Source organism: Scyliorhinus canicula, chromosome 17 (assembly GCF_902713615.1).
Source record: "Scyliorhinus canicula chromosome 17, sScyCan1.1, whole genome shotgun sequence".
Taxonomy (NCBI): domain Eukaryota; kingdom Metazoa; phylum Chordata; class Chondrichthyes; order Carcharhiniformes; family Scyliorhinidae; genus Scyliorhinus; species Scyliorhinus canicula.
In genome coordinates, this window is record NC_052162.1 from 33583 (window position 1) to 48389 (window position 14807).

The 14807-nt window shown below is 46.8% G+C and overlaps 1 protein-coding gene across 1 annotated transcript in view; it reads right to left on the reverse strand.

Moving 5' to 3' along the window:
- Positions 1 to 5843: 5843 nt before the first annotated feature.
- The window catches only part of LOC119952140 (importin subunit alpha-4-like), a 51542-nt gene continuing 42578 nt past the window's right edge, over positions 5844 to 14807 (reverse strand). Inside the window, exons 3-7 of the mRNA XM_038775727.1 lie at positions 14254 to 14343; positions 12618 to 12647; positions 11182 to 11234; positions 8085 to 8180; positions 5844 to 5955 (exon numbers count right to left, since the gene is read on the reverse strand). Coding sequence (XP_038631655.1) covers positions 5859 to 5955; positions 8085 to 8180; positions 11182 to 11234; positions 12618 to 12647; positions 14254 to 14343 — 366 coding nt within the window. The 3' untranslated portion in view covers positions 5844 to 5858. The remainder of the gene's footprint in view (positions 5956 to 8084; positions 8181 to 11181; positions 11235 to 12617; positions 12648 to 14253; positions 14344 to 14807) is intronic.

Below are 14807 nucleotides of genomic sequence, written 5' to 3' on the forward strand. Positions count from 1 at the left end.
CTACATGCATCAGTTATTTCTTTGTTTATTGCCTGCCCCACCTTAACGTTACTATTTGGTGGCCGATAGACTACTCCTATGAGTGACTTTTTCTCCTTACTATTCCTGATTTCCACCCAAATGGATTCAACCTTATCCTCCATAGCACCGATGTCATCCCTTACTATTGCCCGTATGTCATCCTTAAATAACAGAGCTACACCACCTCCCTTACCATCCAATCTGTCCTTCCGAATAGTTTGATACCCTCAGATATTTAACTCCCAGTCGTGACCATCCTTTAACCATGTTTCAGTAATGGCCACTAAATCATAGTCATTCACGATGATTTGTGCCATCAACTCATTTACTTTATTCCGAATACTTCGAGCATTCAGGTAAAGTACACTTATGTTGTTTTTTTTTTACCTCTGTTTTGAATCTTAACATCTCCAGTTTTATTCCTGTTAGTATTACTGGGCCTATTCACTGAACTCCCCTCAGTCACTGTACCTTGTACTGTCGCCCTTTTTGATTTTTGACTATGTCTTCTCTGCCTTGTAAGAAGTCTTACAACACCAGGTTAAAGTCCAACAGGTTTGTTTCAAACACGAGCTTTCAGAGCACGGCTCCTTCTTCAGGGCACTTTTCCCCTTACTTCCTTTTGCTTCTGTCCCTGTTTTACTACCTTCCAACTTCCTGCATCGGTTCCCATCCCCCTGCCACATTAGTTTAAACCCTCCCCAACAGCTCTAGCAAACACCCCCCCAGGACATCGGTTCCAGTCCTGCCCAGGTGCAGACCGTCCGGTTTGTACTGGTCCCACCCCCCCAGAACGGTCCCAATGCCCCAGGAATTTGAATCCCTCCCTCTTGCACCATCTCTCGAGCCACGCATTCATCCTATCCTATTCATATAGCAAATGTTGTCCCCTTGTTCAAGAAGGGGAGTAGAGACAACCCTGGTAATTATAGACCTGTGAGCCTTACTTCGGTTGTGGGTAAAATGTTGGAAAAGGTTATAAGAGATAGGGTTTATAATCATCTTGAAAAGAACAAGTTGATTAGCGATACTCAACACGGTTTTGTGAAGGGTAGGTCATGTCTCACAAACCTTATTGAGTTTTTTGAGAAGGTGACCAAACAGGTGGATCAGGGTAAAGCTGTTCATGTGGTGTATATGGATTTCATAAGGTTCCCCACGGTAGGCTATTGCAGAAAATAAGGAAGTATGGGATTGAAGGTGATTTAGCGGTTTGGATCAGTAATTGGCTAGCTGAAAGAAGACAGATGGTGGTGGTTGATGGCAAATGTTCATCCTGGTGTTCAGTTACTAGTGGTGTACCGCAAGGATCTGTTTTGGGGCCACTGCTGTTTGTCATTTTTATAAATGACCTGGAAGAGGGTGTAGAAGGATGGGTTAGTAAATTTGCAGATGACACGAAGGTCGGTGGAGTTGTGGATAGTGCTGAAGGATGTTGTAGGATACAGAGGGACATAGATAAGCTGCAGAGCTGGGCTGAGAGGTGGCAGATGGAGTTTAATGCGGAAAAGTGTGATGTGGTTCACTTTGGAAGGAGTAACAGGAATGCAGAGTACTGGGCTAATGGCAAGATTCTTGGTAGTGTAGATGAACAGAGAGATCTCGGCATCCAGGTACATAAATCCCTGAAAGTTGCCACCCAGGTTAATAGGGCTGTTAAGAAGGCATATGGTGTGCTAGCCTTTATAAGCAGGGGGATTGAGTTTCGGAACCACAAGGTCATGCTGCAGCTGTACATAACTCTGGTGCGGCCGCACCTGGAGTACTGCGTGCAGTTCTGGTCACCACATTATAGGAAGGATGTGGAAGCTTTGGAAAGGGTTCAGAGGAGATTTACTAGGATGTTGCCTGGTATGGAGGGAAGGTCTTATGAGGAAAGGCTCAGGGAATTGAGGTTGTTTTCGTTAGAGAGGAGAAGGCTGAGAGGTGACTTAATAGAGACATATAAAATAGTCAGAGGGTTAGATAGGGTGGACAGTGAGAGTCTTTTTCCTCGGATGGTGATGACCAACACGAGGGGACATAGCTTTAAATTGAGGGGTGATAGATATAGGACAGATATCAGAGGCAGTTTCTTTATTCAGAGAGTAGTAGGGGTGTGGAACGCCCTGCCTGCAACAGTAGTAGACTTGCCAACTTTAAGGGCATTTAAGTGGTCACTGGATAGACATATGGATGAAAATGGAATAGTGTAGGTCAGATAGGCTTCAGATGGTTTCACAGGTCGGCGCAACATCGAGGGCCGAAGGGCCCGTACTGCGCTGTAGTGTTCTATGTTCTATGTTCTATCCTGACATTCCTACTCTGACTAGCTCGTGGCACTGGTAGCAATCCTGAGATTACTACCTTTGAGGTCCTACTTTTTAGTTTAACTCCTAACGCCCTGAATTCCGGTTGTAGGACCTCATCCCGTTTTTTACCTATATTGTTGGCGCCTATGTGCACCACGACAGCTGGCTGTTCACCCTCCCCCCCCAGAATGTCCTGCAGCCGCTCCGAGACATCCTTGAACCTTGCACCAGGGAGGCAACATACCATCCTGGAGTCTCGATTGCGTCCACAGAACCGCCTGTCTATTCCCCTTACGATCGAGACCCCTATCACTATAGCCCTGCCATTTTTCTTCCTGCCCTGCTGTGCAGCAGAGCCAGCCACGGTGCCATGAACCTTGCTGCTGCCTTCCCCTGGTGAGCCAGCTCCCCCAACAGTATCCAAAGCGGTATATTTGTTTTGCAGGGAGATGACCGCAGGGGACACCTGCACTGCCTTCCTACTCTTGCTCTGTCTTTTGGTCACCCATTTGCTATCTCCCTCAGTAACTTTCACCTGCGGTGTGACCAACTCGCTAAACGAGCTATCCACGACCTCCTCAGCATCGCGGATGCTCCAAAGTGAGTCCATCCGCAGCTCCAGAGCCGTCAAGCGGTCTAACAAGAGCTGCAACTGAACACACTTCTAGCACGTGAAAGAGCCAGGGACAGCGGACGCGTCCCTGAGCTCCCACGTCGCACACGAGGAGCATGACACGGGTCTGGGATCTCCTGCCATGTCTTAAACCTTTGGTAAACTTATACAACTACAATGTCAAAATAAAAATAAATAAATTAGACAATGAAAAGAAAAACTACTTACCAGTCACTTACCAGGGTTAAAAAGCACCTCCGTAAAAGCACCTTCTCTCACTCTGCATCGAATTACCTCACTGCACCAAATTACCAAGTTGCAATTCCCACTCTGGATGTGCTTCACTCTGGATGTGTCTCCTTGAAAAGTGCAAGCTTACTGAGTGCGCTTTCTGTCTGTCTTTTATGCAGACCTCAGCTAACCGATGACTCAAAAAATACCTAAACTTTTGGGTGCACTTCCCACAGGTATAGCCAGCGGGGACACCAGTGGTATCCCTCACCACCCACATCCTACAGGAGGAGCATGCAACTGCCCTAGCCTCCATTCCCTCTTACTTTACAGAATTAGCTTCCCCGTGGACCAACTGGACCTCCGCCCTCTGACTCTGCTTCCAGTCAGCTGTACTCTAAACTCCTGGCTCCCTTCACGCTCTTTGATAAATATAGGAAATGAAATGTAAGGAGCACCTTATTCCCTCCTCACCTAACTCCCTCAGTCATCAAACTATCACTGTAGCACTCAAATGCAACCAGTTCAGCACTCCCTCAGTCACCAAACTCTCACTGTAGCACTCAAATGCAACCAGTTCAGCACTCCCTCAGTCACCAAACTCTCACTGTAGCACTCAAATGCCACAAGCTCAGCACTCCAGTGCAAAATTAGACAGGGTAGATTCAGAAGGAATGTTCCTGGTGGTGGGGGAGTCCAGAACTAGGGGTCATAGTTTGAGGATAAGGGGTAAACCTTTTAGGACTGAGGTGAGTTTAAGACTAGGGAGGTTATGTTGCAATTGTATAAGGTGTTAGTGCGGCCACACCTGGAGTATTGTGTTCAGTTTTGGTCTCCTTACTTGAGAAAGGACGTACTGGCGCTGGAGGGTGTGCAGAGGAGATTCACTAGGTTAATCCCAGAGCTGAAGGGGTTGGATTATGAGGAGAGGTTGAGTAGACTGGGACTGTACTCATTGGAATTTAGAAGGATGAGGGGGGATCTTATAGAAACATTTAAAATTATGAAGGGAATAGATAGGATAGATGCGGGCAGGTTGTTTCCACTGGCGGGTGACAGCAGAACTAGGGGACATAGCCTCAAAATACGGGGAAGTAGATTTAGAACTGAGTTTAGGAGGAACTTCTTCACCCAAAAGGTTGTGAATCTATGGAATTCCTTGCCCAGTGAAGCAGTTGAGGCTCCTTCATTACATGTTTTTAAGGTAAAGATAGATAGTTTTTTGAAGAATAAAGGGATTAAGGGTTATGGTGTTCGGGCCGGAAAGTGGAGCTGAGTCCACAAAAGATCAGCCATGATCTCATTGAATGGCGGAGCAGGCTCGAGGGGCCAGATGGCCTACTCCTGCTACTAGTTCTTATGTTCTTATGTTCTTATGTGAGGAGAAATTTCTTCACCCAGAGAGTGGTGAATCTGTGGAATTCACTCCCACAGAAAGTAGTTGTGACCGAAACGTTGTATAATTTCAAGCAGGAATTATATATCGCTCTTGGGGCTAAAGGGACAAGACCATAAGATTGAGGAGCAGAATTAGGCTTTTGGCCCATTGAGTCTGCTCTGCCATTCAATCGTGGCTGGGATTAAAGGAAATGTGGAGGGAAGGCGGGATCAAGGTATTGAACTTGATGATCTGCCATGATCATAATGGCTGGTGGAGCAGGCCCGAAGGGCCGAATGGCCTCCTCCTGCTTCTATTTTCTATGTATGTCTCTGAGGTTCGAGATCCTATATTTTGAAAGCTTGCTGCGTATTCCAATCCCCACATCTGCAATAAGCAATAGTCTCTGCCTTCCAGGGCTCCCAAAGCCTTATTGTGGGATAATAGTCCAGCTGTAACCTAACCAATGTCTTTTACAAATTAAAAATATCTTCAATGTTCTATATTGAAAGCAAATTCCTAAAGCTACAGTGCCATTGTCTTTCTCTCCTGCTACTCCATCCTGAAAATGCGAGTCAGTGTTTACAGACAAGGGGCGGGATTCTCCGGGAATCGGCGGGGTGGGCAGAAACGGTGCAGTAGAGTGGCGGGAACCACTCCGGCGTCAGGGGCTAGGACGGCGCCAGAGTGGTTTGCGCCCCGCCGGCCGGCGTGGAAGGCCTTTGGCACCGTGCCAGCTGGGGCCGAAGGGACTCCCCCAGCAGGCGCTGGTCCGCGCATGCGTATGGTGTTCACCTTCGCGCCGGCGATTCCGGAGGTATACACGGCTGGCGCATAGGAATAGAGTGCCCCCATGGCACAGGCCCACCCGCGGATCATTGGGCCCCGACCGCGGGCCAGGTCACCGTGGGGGCACCTCCCGTGGCCAGATCCCCCCCACGACCCCCCAAGAACTCCGGAGCCCGCCCGCACCGCCAGGTCCCACCGGTAAGGGACCAACTCCAATTTACGCCGGCGGGTCTGGCATAGAACGGGGGGGGGGACTTCGGCCCATCGCGGGCCAGAGAATCGCCGGGGGGGGGCCGACCGGTGCGCCGCGGTTCCCGCCCCCAACAAATCCCCGATGCTGGAGAAATCGGCAGCCGGCAGGGGCTGGATTCACGCCGTCCCCCGCCGATTCTCCGACCCAGTGGGGGGTCGGAGAATCCCGCCCTATGTGCCCACTCTGGACAAAGAACAAATCCGAAACCGATGTCCTAGAACATATATCTGCCCTACAACAAGCGGGTGATATACAGGTTTGTTCAACACTTACTAGGTTTGTTCAACACTTACTAGCTTTGACTACAGCCTGTGTTTGTGCTGATGTTCCTGATGCTATGTTGGTCAATGCCCATGCTGCTTCAAACTGGAGTGAAGGGCTGCACAAAAGGGAGCAACGGAGAATTGCATGGATTAATATGAACAGTCTTGTATTAAATACTTCTCAGCCACAATTTCTCATTTGTGCTACGGTAAGAATGTAACTGCGCCAGCCTTAGCTTTGCAGCAGCATTCACCTTGGAGTCAATATTGTGGATTCAGGGGCCACTCCATGGACAAGCACATAATCGACAGTTCCACGACAGTGCAGTACCAGGGTGCCAGGGTGCAGTACATTGCCATGACAGTGCAGTTCCAGGTTACAGTACAGGGCCACGACAGTGCAGTACCAGGGTGTGCTGCACTTCTGGGTGTGGCGGTGGGGTAGAGGATAGTACCGGGGAATGTTGCACGGGGGTGCATACCGACAGCACACTGCACTGTCAGAGGGGCAGCCCCAAGGGATGGGTGCATTGTTGGAGGGTCAGTACTTGAAGAGCTTTGTCAAGAGAGGCAATACTATGAGAATGTGGCACTGAGACCATTAGTGCTGAGGACAGCACTTAATGAGCACTGCATTGTTGAAGGGTCATTGCTGAGGGAGTGCTGCATTGTTGAAGGGTCATTGCTGAGGGAGTGCTGCATTGTCAGAGTGTCAGTACTGAGGGAGTGCCGCACTGTGGGAGGGTCAGTACTGAGGGAGTGCTGCACTGTCAGAGGGTCAGTACTGAGGGAGTGCCGCACTGTCAGAGGGTCAGTACTGAGGGAGTGCCGCACTGTCAGAGGGTCAGTACTGAGGGAGTGCCGCACTGTCAGAGGGTCAGTACTGAGGGAGTGCCGCACTGTCAGAGGGTCAGTACTGAGGGAGTGCCGCACTGTCAGAGGGTCAGTACTGAGGGAGTGCTGCACTGTCAGAGGGTCAGTACTGAGGGAGTGTCGCACTGTCAGAGGGTCGGTACTGAGGGAGTGCTGCACTGTCAGAGGGTCAGTACTGAGGGAGTGCTGCACTGTCAGAGGGTCAGTACTGAGGGAGAGCTGCACTGTCAGAGGGTCAGTACTGAGGGAGTGCCGCGCTGTCAGAGGGTCAGTACTGAGGGAGCACTGCACTGTGAGAGGGTCAGTACTGAGGGAGTGCTGCACTGTGAGAGGGTCAGTGCTGAGGGAGTGCCGCACTGTCAGAGGGTCAGTGCTGAGGGAGTGCTGCACTGTCAGGGGGTCAGTACTGAGGGAGTGCAGCACTTTTAGAAGGGCAGTAGTGAAGATGCATTGCATGGGCAATGGGGCAGTGCAGAGATGGGGCACAATGTTGGGTGCGCTGTAGTTCCAATAAGATGTTAAACCAAAGGCCTGTCTTCCCTCCCAATTGAACATTAGCGATGTCAGCCGATATTTTGAAGAGGAACAAGGGGCAATGGAGCTCTCCCAGGAATTCTCGGCAATATTTAACCCTTGAACATGTACCTAAAAAGCAGCGGATCTGGTAATTTACCCATTGTTTTTGTGCGAATTTGGTGTGTGTAAATTGGCTGCTATGATTCTAACATTACAACAGTGACTATATTTCAAGATTATTTAATTGACCTAAAATTATGAAAGGTGTAATATAAATTAATTCGCCTGCTTTGAATAAAAAATTGGACAATATTTACAAAATGTAACTAGCTTAAACAACTGAACATAGATTTGGCATTGCTCTGCTGTGTTAATTTATAATGCAGAGAGGTTAAAGTTCCCATTTTGGTTAGAACCTGCATTTAAAGTTGCAGGCTTGGCTTTGCACACAGGGACAGGGTAATATTGTGATGCCCAGAGCACCAAGTATTTATTCTTTATTATTAGGGACAGAAGAGAAGATGGCAGAGGGAATGGTCCTGGCTCTGGCCTATGTGACCATCTCCAAACAGCTGACTGCATTAAGAAAATAGTCCTCCCCTGGGGAAAAAACTCGCACAAGACTGTAAATATATTTTAAACAGAGGGAACTTCAAAGTAATGAGAGGTTGTTCTATACAGACAGAAAGTTCCAGGCACTCTTTCATACATCCACCATTTTGTAAAAGTTGCTAAAAAAAAAGGCAGCAAATACAGGGCAAGAGTGTGACAAGAGGGGACATCATAATGCAGGAGGGCTGGTACTCAGACTCCAAGACACACAGAAATGTCAAATCATCAGATGCACAGTACATACTTCTCATCTCTTTCTAGACATTGCACAAGGATCGGCAAAATTCCAGAGTTGATTAAATCATCAATGGGGGGATTCCGGTCACTTGACAGAAGCTTTCTGCATAAAGATTCGGAAAATTATATTACACTTGAAACATTGACATGAATTGAAATTACAGTAAATTTTTGTGCTATCCAGCACTTAACCAACTAAACTTCTCTACGAACCGGAATTTCTGATGTTGCCCTCATACAAATTGTCACTTTATCAACTGGATTAATTAATCATCCAGAACTCATAGCTGTATATTATATCACAGGTTATTTTTAATGATTAGAAGATAAAGATAATGATTATAAGTTAAAGATTAGAAATAAATAGTTCATTCTACAAATGTTGCACTATATTCCATTGATAAATGGAACTCTTTGTTAGTTGTCATTTTTGGGCACCACCCATTCCCCTGCTTGCTGGATCGTAAAGATTTTACCGTAGATTCAAATCAAAGCAAAATTTCAGTATAAGCTTCTGTGGATACCACACAGCGCCAGGGACTCGGGTCCGGCTTTGGGTGACTGGCTGCGTGGAGTTTGCACGTTCTCCCTGTATCTGCGTGGCTTTCCCCTGGGTGCTTCCACAGTCCATGAATGTGCAGGTTAAGTGGATCGGCCATGATCAATGCGTAGGGATGGGGTGGCCTCGGCAAGTGCTCTTTTGGAGGTTTGGTGCCGACTCAATGAGCTGAATGGCCTCTTTCTGCATTGTAGGGATCCTATGTAGAACAGGTCATAGGCTAAAAATTCTGCAACAGGCAATTTGCTTCCTGACTGCCCAGATCCTGTCCACCATCTACAAGAAACAAGTCAGGAGTGCAATGGAATACTCTCCACTTGCCTGGATGAGTGCAGCTCCAACAACACTCAAGAAGCTCAACACCATCCAGGACAAAGCATCCCGCTTGATAGCTACCCTTTCCACACACATTCAATCCCTACACCACCGAACAGTGGCAGCCGTGTGTACCATCTATAAGATGCACTGCAGGAACTCAAAAAGGCTCCTTTGACAGCACCTTCCAACTCTGCAACCTTCTAGAAGGCAACAGACAAACAGGAACACCACCTCCTGCACGTTCCCCTCCAAGTTTCTCTCCAGAGAGAGCATCCTATCCTGCTGCATCACAGCTTGGTATGGCAACTGCTCGGTCCAAGATCACAAGAAACTGCAGACTGTGGTGAACTCAGCCCAACGCATCACACAAGCTTTCCACCCTCCCATTGATTCTGTCTCCCTCCCACTGCCTCAGGAAGGCAGGCAGCATTGTCAGAGACCCCTCCAGGCATTGCCTTCTTCCAGACCCTTCCATCAGGCAGAATATACAGAAGTCTGAAGACCCGCACATCCAGATATAGGAACGGCTTCTTCTCCATAGCTACCTCAACTCCTCAACGACTCCCCCTCGGACTGATCTGCTTTCTGTATGACACTATTCACGACACCCTATGCTGCTCTTGCTCATGTATTTGCGTTGTTATTTTGCCCTTGTTCCGCACTGTAACCAATTACTTATTTGTTGATGTACTGTTTACTTTTTCACATTCACTGTAACTATCTAGTATTCTTTTTTATCCACTGTGTACATTTCCTTGTTTGCAGAAAAATATTTTTCATTGTACTTCAGTACCTGTGACAATAAATCAATCAATCAAGTCACACACCATCCTGAGTTGGTACTATATCATTGTTCCTTTACTGCTGCTGGGTCAAAAACCTGCAACCTCCTTTCTAACAGTCATTTTGGTTCACCGATGTGAGATGGGCTGCAGTGGTTCAAGAACATGGCTCACCTTCTCAGAAGGACAGGTAACAATTGCAGGTCTCGCTAGCAAGCAATGTTCACATCCCATGCACAAATGTTTAAAAGAATATATACAGAAAGGCACCCTCTGCCCCATTTACTTGATTCATGGCCATAGCCCACTGCCGCAAAGGGTGACTTGGGCATGCAGATGAAATACTGTAATCTACAGGATTATGGATCAAGATTTGGAAATTAGGATTAGGCACGAAAATTTATCAGCTGATATGGACACAATGACTGATAAGTCTCCGTCTGTGCCACAAAGTTTCTATCTTTCTCAGTTAGGAGTTAGATTTCAGGCAAAATTGATTGGCATATAGATGACTCTAGATAAAAGTAAACTTCAAGTAACAAGGAGAGAGAATCAGAGCAGCACGGTGGCGCAGTGGTTAGCACTGCTGCCTCACAGCGCTGAGGACCTGGGTTCGATCCCAGCTCCATGTCACTGTCGGTATGGAGTTTGCACATTCTCCCCATGTCTGCGTGGGTCTCACCCCCACAACTCAAAAAGGCATGCAGGATCACGCTAAATTTCCCCTTTCAAAAAAAATGAATTTAGAGTACCCAATTTTTTTTTTTTTTTCGATTAAGGGGCAATTTAGCGTGGTCAATCCATCTACCCTGCACATCTTTGGGTTGTGGGGGTGAGACCCAAGCAAACATGGGGAGAATGTGCAAACTCCACACGGACAGTGACCCTGAGCCGGGATCGAACCCGGGTCCTCAGCGCCTCAGGCAGCAGTGCTAACCACTGTGCCACATGCCGCCCATCTAAATTGCTCCTTAATTGGAAAAAAAATTGGGATACTCAAAATTCAAAAAAAAAAACAAGAAGAGGGAATCAACTCCAAGTTCTGGAAACTTCTGCCAATTCCAAGAAATGAGGATGTGTTTCCCGTGTTGTAGTTGATGAATGAGTGTTGGTAAATAGCACTGGGTTTAAACATCGAGAACATCATGGTGTCTGACACCCTGCCATCAATATTGTGGCCCCATCCACAATGATGAAGGTAGCTGACCCACCTTATAGTAGGAGAGAGGCAAATTCTATCATGGCTTTCAAAAAATTGGATAATTATCTGAACAGAAAATAATTGCAGGGTTATGGGGAAATGGCAGGGGAGTGATTCTAGCCGAGTTGCTCTTTCAGATAACCAGCATGGATATTACAGGCTGAATGGCCTCCCTTTATGTTGAAACCGTTCTATGAATGTATGAAATTCACAAGAAAAAGAACTGAAGCAAATCAAATGTTACCTGGCTGCTTGAACTGCGCTGAGCTGTATCATGGGATTGTCACTGGAAGCACCCTAAAAAATATAGGATAATTCAACTGAAAGCCTACTGCATTTCAGAAACGACCGGACCTGAATCAAAAGATTTAAAATGAACAAAGAACGGTACAGCATCGGAACCGGTCCTTTGGCTCTCCAACCTTGATGCCCGTCTAAACCAAAACCTTCTGCACTTTCAGGGTCCGTATCCCTCTGTTCCCATTCTATTCATGTATTCAAGATGCCTCTTAAATGTTGTCACCATACCTGCTTCCACACCTCCTCGACAGCACGTTCCAGGCACTCATCACCCTCTGCTTATAAAACTTCCCTCACACGTCCCCTTTAAACTTTGACCTTCACACCTTAAACCCATGTCCCCTAGTAATTAACACTTCCACGCTGGGAAAAAGCTCTGACTATCCACTCTGTCTATGCCCCTCACAATCTTGTAGACATTTATCAAATCATCCCCTCAACCTCCATCGTTCCAGTGAGAACAATTCAAGTTTCTCTAACCTCTCCTCATAGCTAATGTCCCCCATACCAGGCAACATCCTGGTAAATCTTTTCTGTACCCTCTCCAAAGCCTCTATACTCAATGCCCCGACCGATGAAGGCAAGCATGCCGGCTTTGACACTCAGTGATCTGGGGACCTGGATGCCCAGATCTCTCTGTCAATCCTCCTGAGGGTTCTGCCATTTATTGTATATTTCCCATCTGTATTTGACATTCCAAAATGCATCACCTCACATTTGTCCAGATTAAACCCCATCTGCCATTTCAACGCCCAAGTCGGCAACTGATTTATATCCTGCTGTATCCACTGACAGTTCTCATCGCTATTCGCAATTCCACCTACCTTTGTGTCGTCCCAAACTTTTCCATTGCTACTCTCTGCCTTCTACGACCGAGCCGGTTCTGCATCCATCTTGCCAGCTCACCTCTGATCCCGTGTGACTTCATCTTCTGTAACAATCTGCCATGAGGGACCTTGTCAAAGGTCTTACTGAAGTCCATATAGACAACATCCACTGCCCTTCCTTCATCAAGCATCTTCGTCACTTCCTCAAAAACCTTGATCAAGTTAGTGAGACACGACCTCTCCTTCACAAAACCGTGCTGCCGATTGCTAATAAGTCCACTTGTTTCCCAATGTGAGTAAATCCTGTCCATGAGAATCATCTCCAATAATTTCCCTACCACTGACATGAGGCTCGCCGGCCTGTAGTTCCCTGGATTATCCTTGCTACCCTTCTTAAACAAAGGAACAACATTGGCTATTCTCCAGGCCTCCGGGACATCACCTGTAGCTGATGGTTTTGCCAAAGGGAAGATGCAGATTACAGAAACATGATAACTTTGTATAACTGAAAGGTTACAAAGTGATTCTCCTCATTGACGAGCATTGCACTCACCTGCACAATCCCCGACAAGGTGATTGATTGCTGCAAGGGAAGAAGAATTTTATTTGCACTTCTGTCCAATGTACTGGTTTTATTTTAAAAGCTGTCAAAAAGAAGTGACATCCATTTAAAGCAAATTAAAAACTGCAGAGCAGCATGCTGACCAGAGATTAATCAGATTAGGAGTTGATCCCTAAATCCACTCGGCAACCCCGAACAACCTCACTTAATACTCCCAACTATCTACATGTTAACAGCTCAGGAATGATCTCTTGGTACAGAGTGTTCCATATTCTCCCAAAAAAGGATAGAGAAGCACTGGAGAAAATGAAAAGATTTGCAAGGAAAACTGAGAAATGATACCCATCAGGAATGATTGAACAGGCTGAGGCTCCTTTCTCTAGAAGAGAGAAGACTGAGGGGTCAGGGCGACCTGCTAGAGGTCTTTAAAATCATAGAACAGTTAGATGAACAGTTAGATTGCACAGGAGTAGAGAAGATAATTAACTTGCAGATGAGTTAAGAATTAGGAACCATAAATATAACTTAGGCACTAATCAATCCTGTAGGGAATTTAGGAAGATCTTCTTTACCCAGAGAGTGGCGAGAATATGGAACTCTTCACCACAAAGACTGGTTGATATAACTAGCACAGGTGTATTTAAGGGAAGCTATAAGTGCGTGAGGGAGAAAGGGTGAGGATTAGATGGGGTGGGGTGGAAGGAGGTTGGAATGGAGCATAAACACTAGTGTACATCCATCTACTCCACCATTTCCTGGAGATGACAACACGTCTAGTAGTCGGATAATTCTATGAGTACTTAATTCTTTTTCTTTCCGATTAAGGGGCAATCTTAGAACAGCCAATTCACCTAACCTGCACATCTTTTTGTGTAGTGGGGGTGAGACCCACGCAGATATGGGGAGAATGTGCAAACTCCACACTGAGTGACCCGGGGCCAGGATCAAATCTACAACTTCGGCTCCGTGATGCAGCAGTGCCAACAACTACACCACTGTGTTGCCCTCAATGAACACAAAATCATATATGCAGAAGGATTTCATTAAAGCACCAACAGTGGAAGTATATGAATATTTGAAGTAAAAACCATTGTGTCCCAGCAGCACATCTGTAAAGATTGTGACCAACCTGTCAAGTAACTTGACCCAACTAAGTTTAAACACTGCCCGTTAAGGTTTGTTCATGAGCTCCTGGGATTTCAGGCTTGGCAGCCATTTTCCATTTAAAATCACATCCTGATCCCAATTCCAAGTGAACCAAACTTCACCCAGTCCCTTCCTCCAAGTGACAAACTTCACCCAGTCCCTTCCTCCGAGTGACAAACTTCACCCAGTCCCTTCCTCCGAGTGACAAACTTCACCCAGTCCCTTCCTCCGAGTGACAAACTTCACCCAGTCCCTTCCTCCGAGTGACAAACTTCACCCAGTCCCTTCCTCCGAGTGACAAACTTCACCCAGTCCCTTCCTCCGAGTGACAAACTTCACCCAGTCCCTTCCTCCGGGTGACAAACTTCACCCAGTCCCTTCCTCCGGGTGACAAACTTCACCCAGTCCCTTCCTCCGAGTGACAAACTTCACCCAGTCCCTTCCTCCGAGTGACAACTCCAACTGTGAAAATATTACTTACAACTCTGAAATCACCGTCAATGTCAAAGTCATCAAGATCCTCCTCCTGGGGCACATTTCGTCTCTTTAGCAGGTGTTCATCTCGCTTATTCTAGGAATAGAGAGAATCAGCATAAAAACCAGACAGAAATTCTGTGACAAGTTCTTTATTAACACTTTATTAAACTAATTCAGCAGGGGCATGGGAACCTGGATTGTAGTTTTGGGGTACGGGAGATTGAGAGTAGAGAGGTCAGGAGCACAGATTTGACTTCGCAGGAGGGCGCCAGTGTTCAGGTAGGTGGTTTGAAGTGTGTCTATTTCAATGCCAGGAGTATACGAAATAAGGTAGGGGAACTGGCAGCATGGGTTGGTACCTGGGACTTCGAGGTTGTGGCCATTTCAGAGACATGGATAGAGCAGGGACAGGAATGGTTGTTGCAGGTTCCGGGATTTTAAATGGAAAATGGCTGCCAAGCCTGAAATCCCAGGAGCTCATGAACAAACCTTAACGGGCAGTGTTTAAACTTAGTTGGGTCAAGTTACTTGACAGGTTGGTCACAATCTTTACAGTGT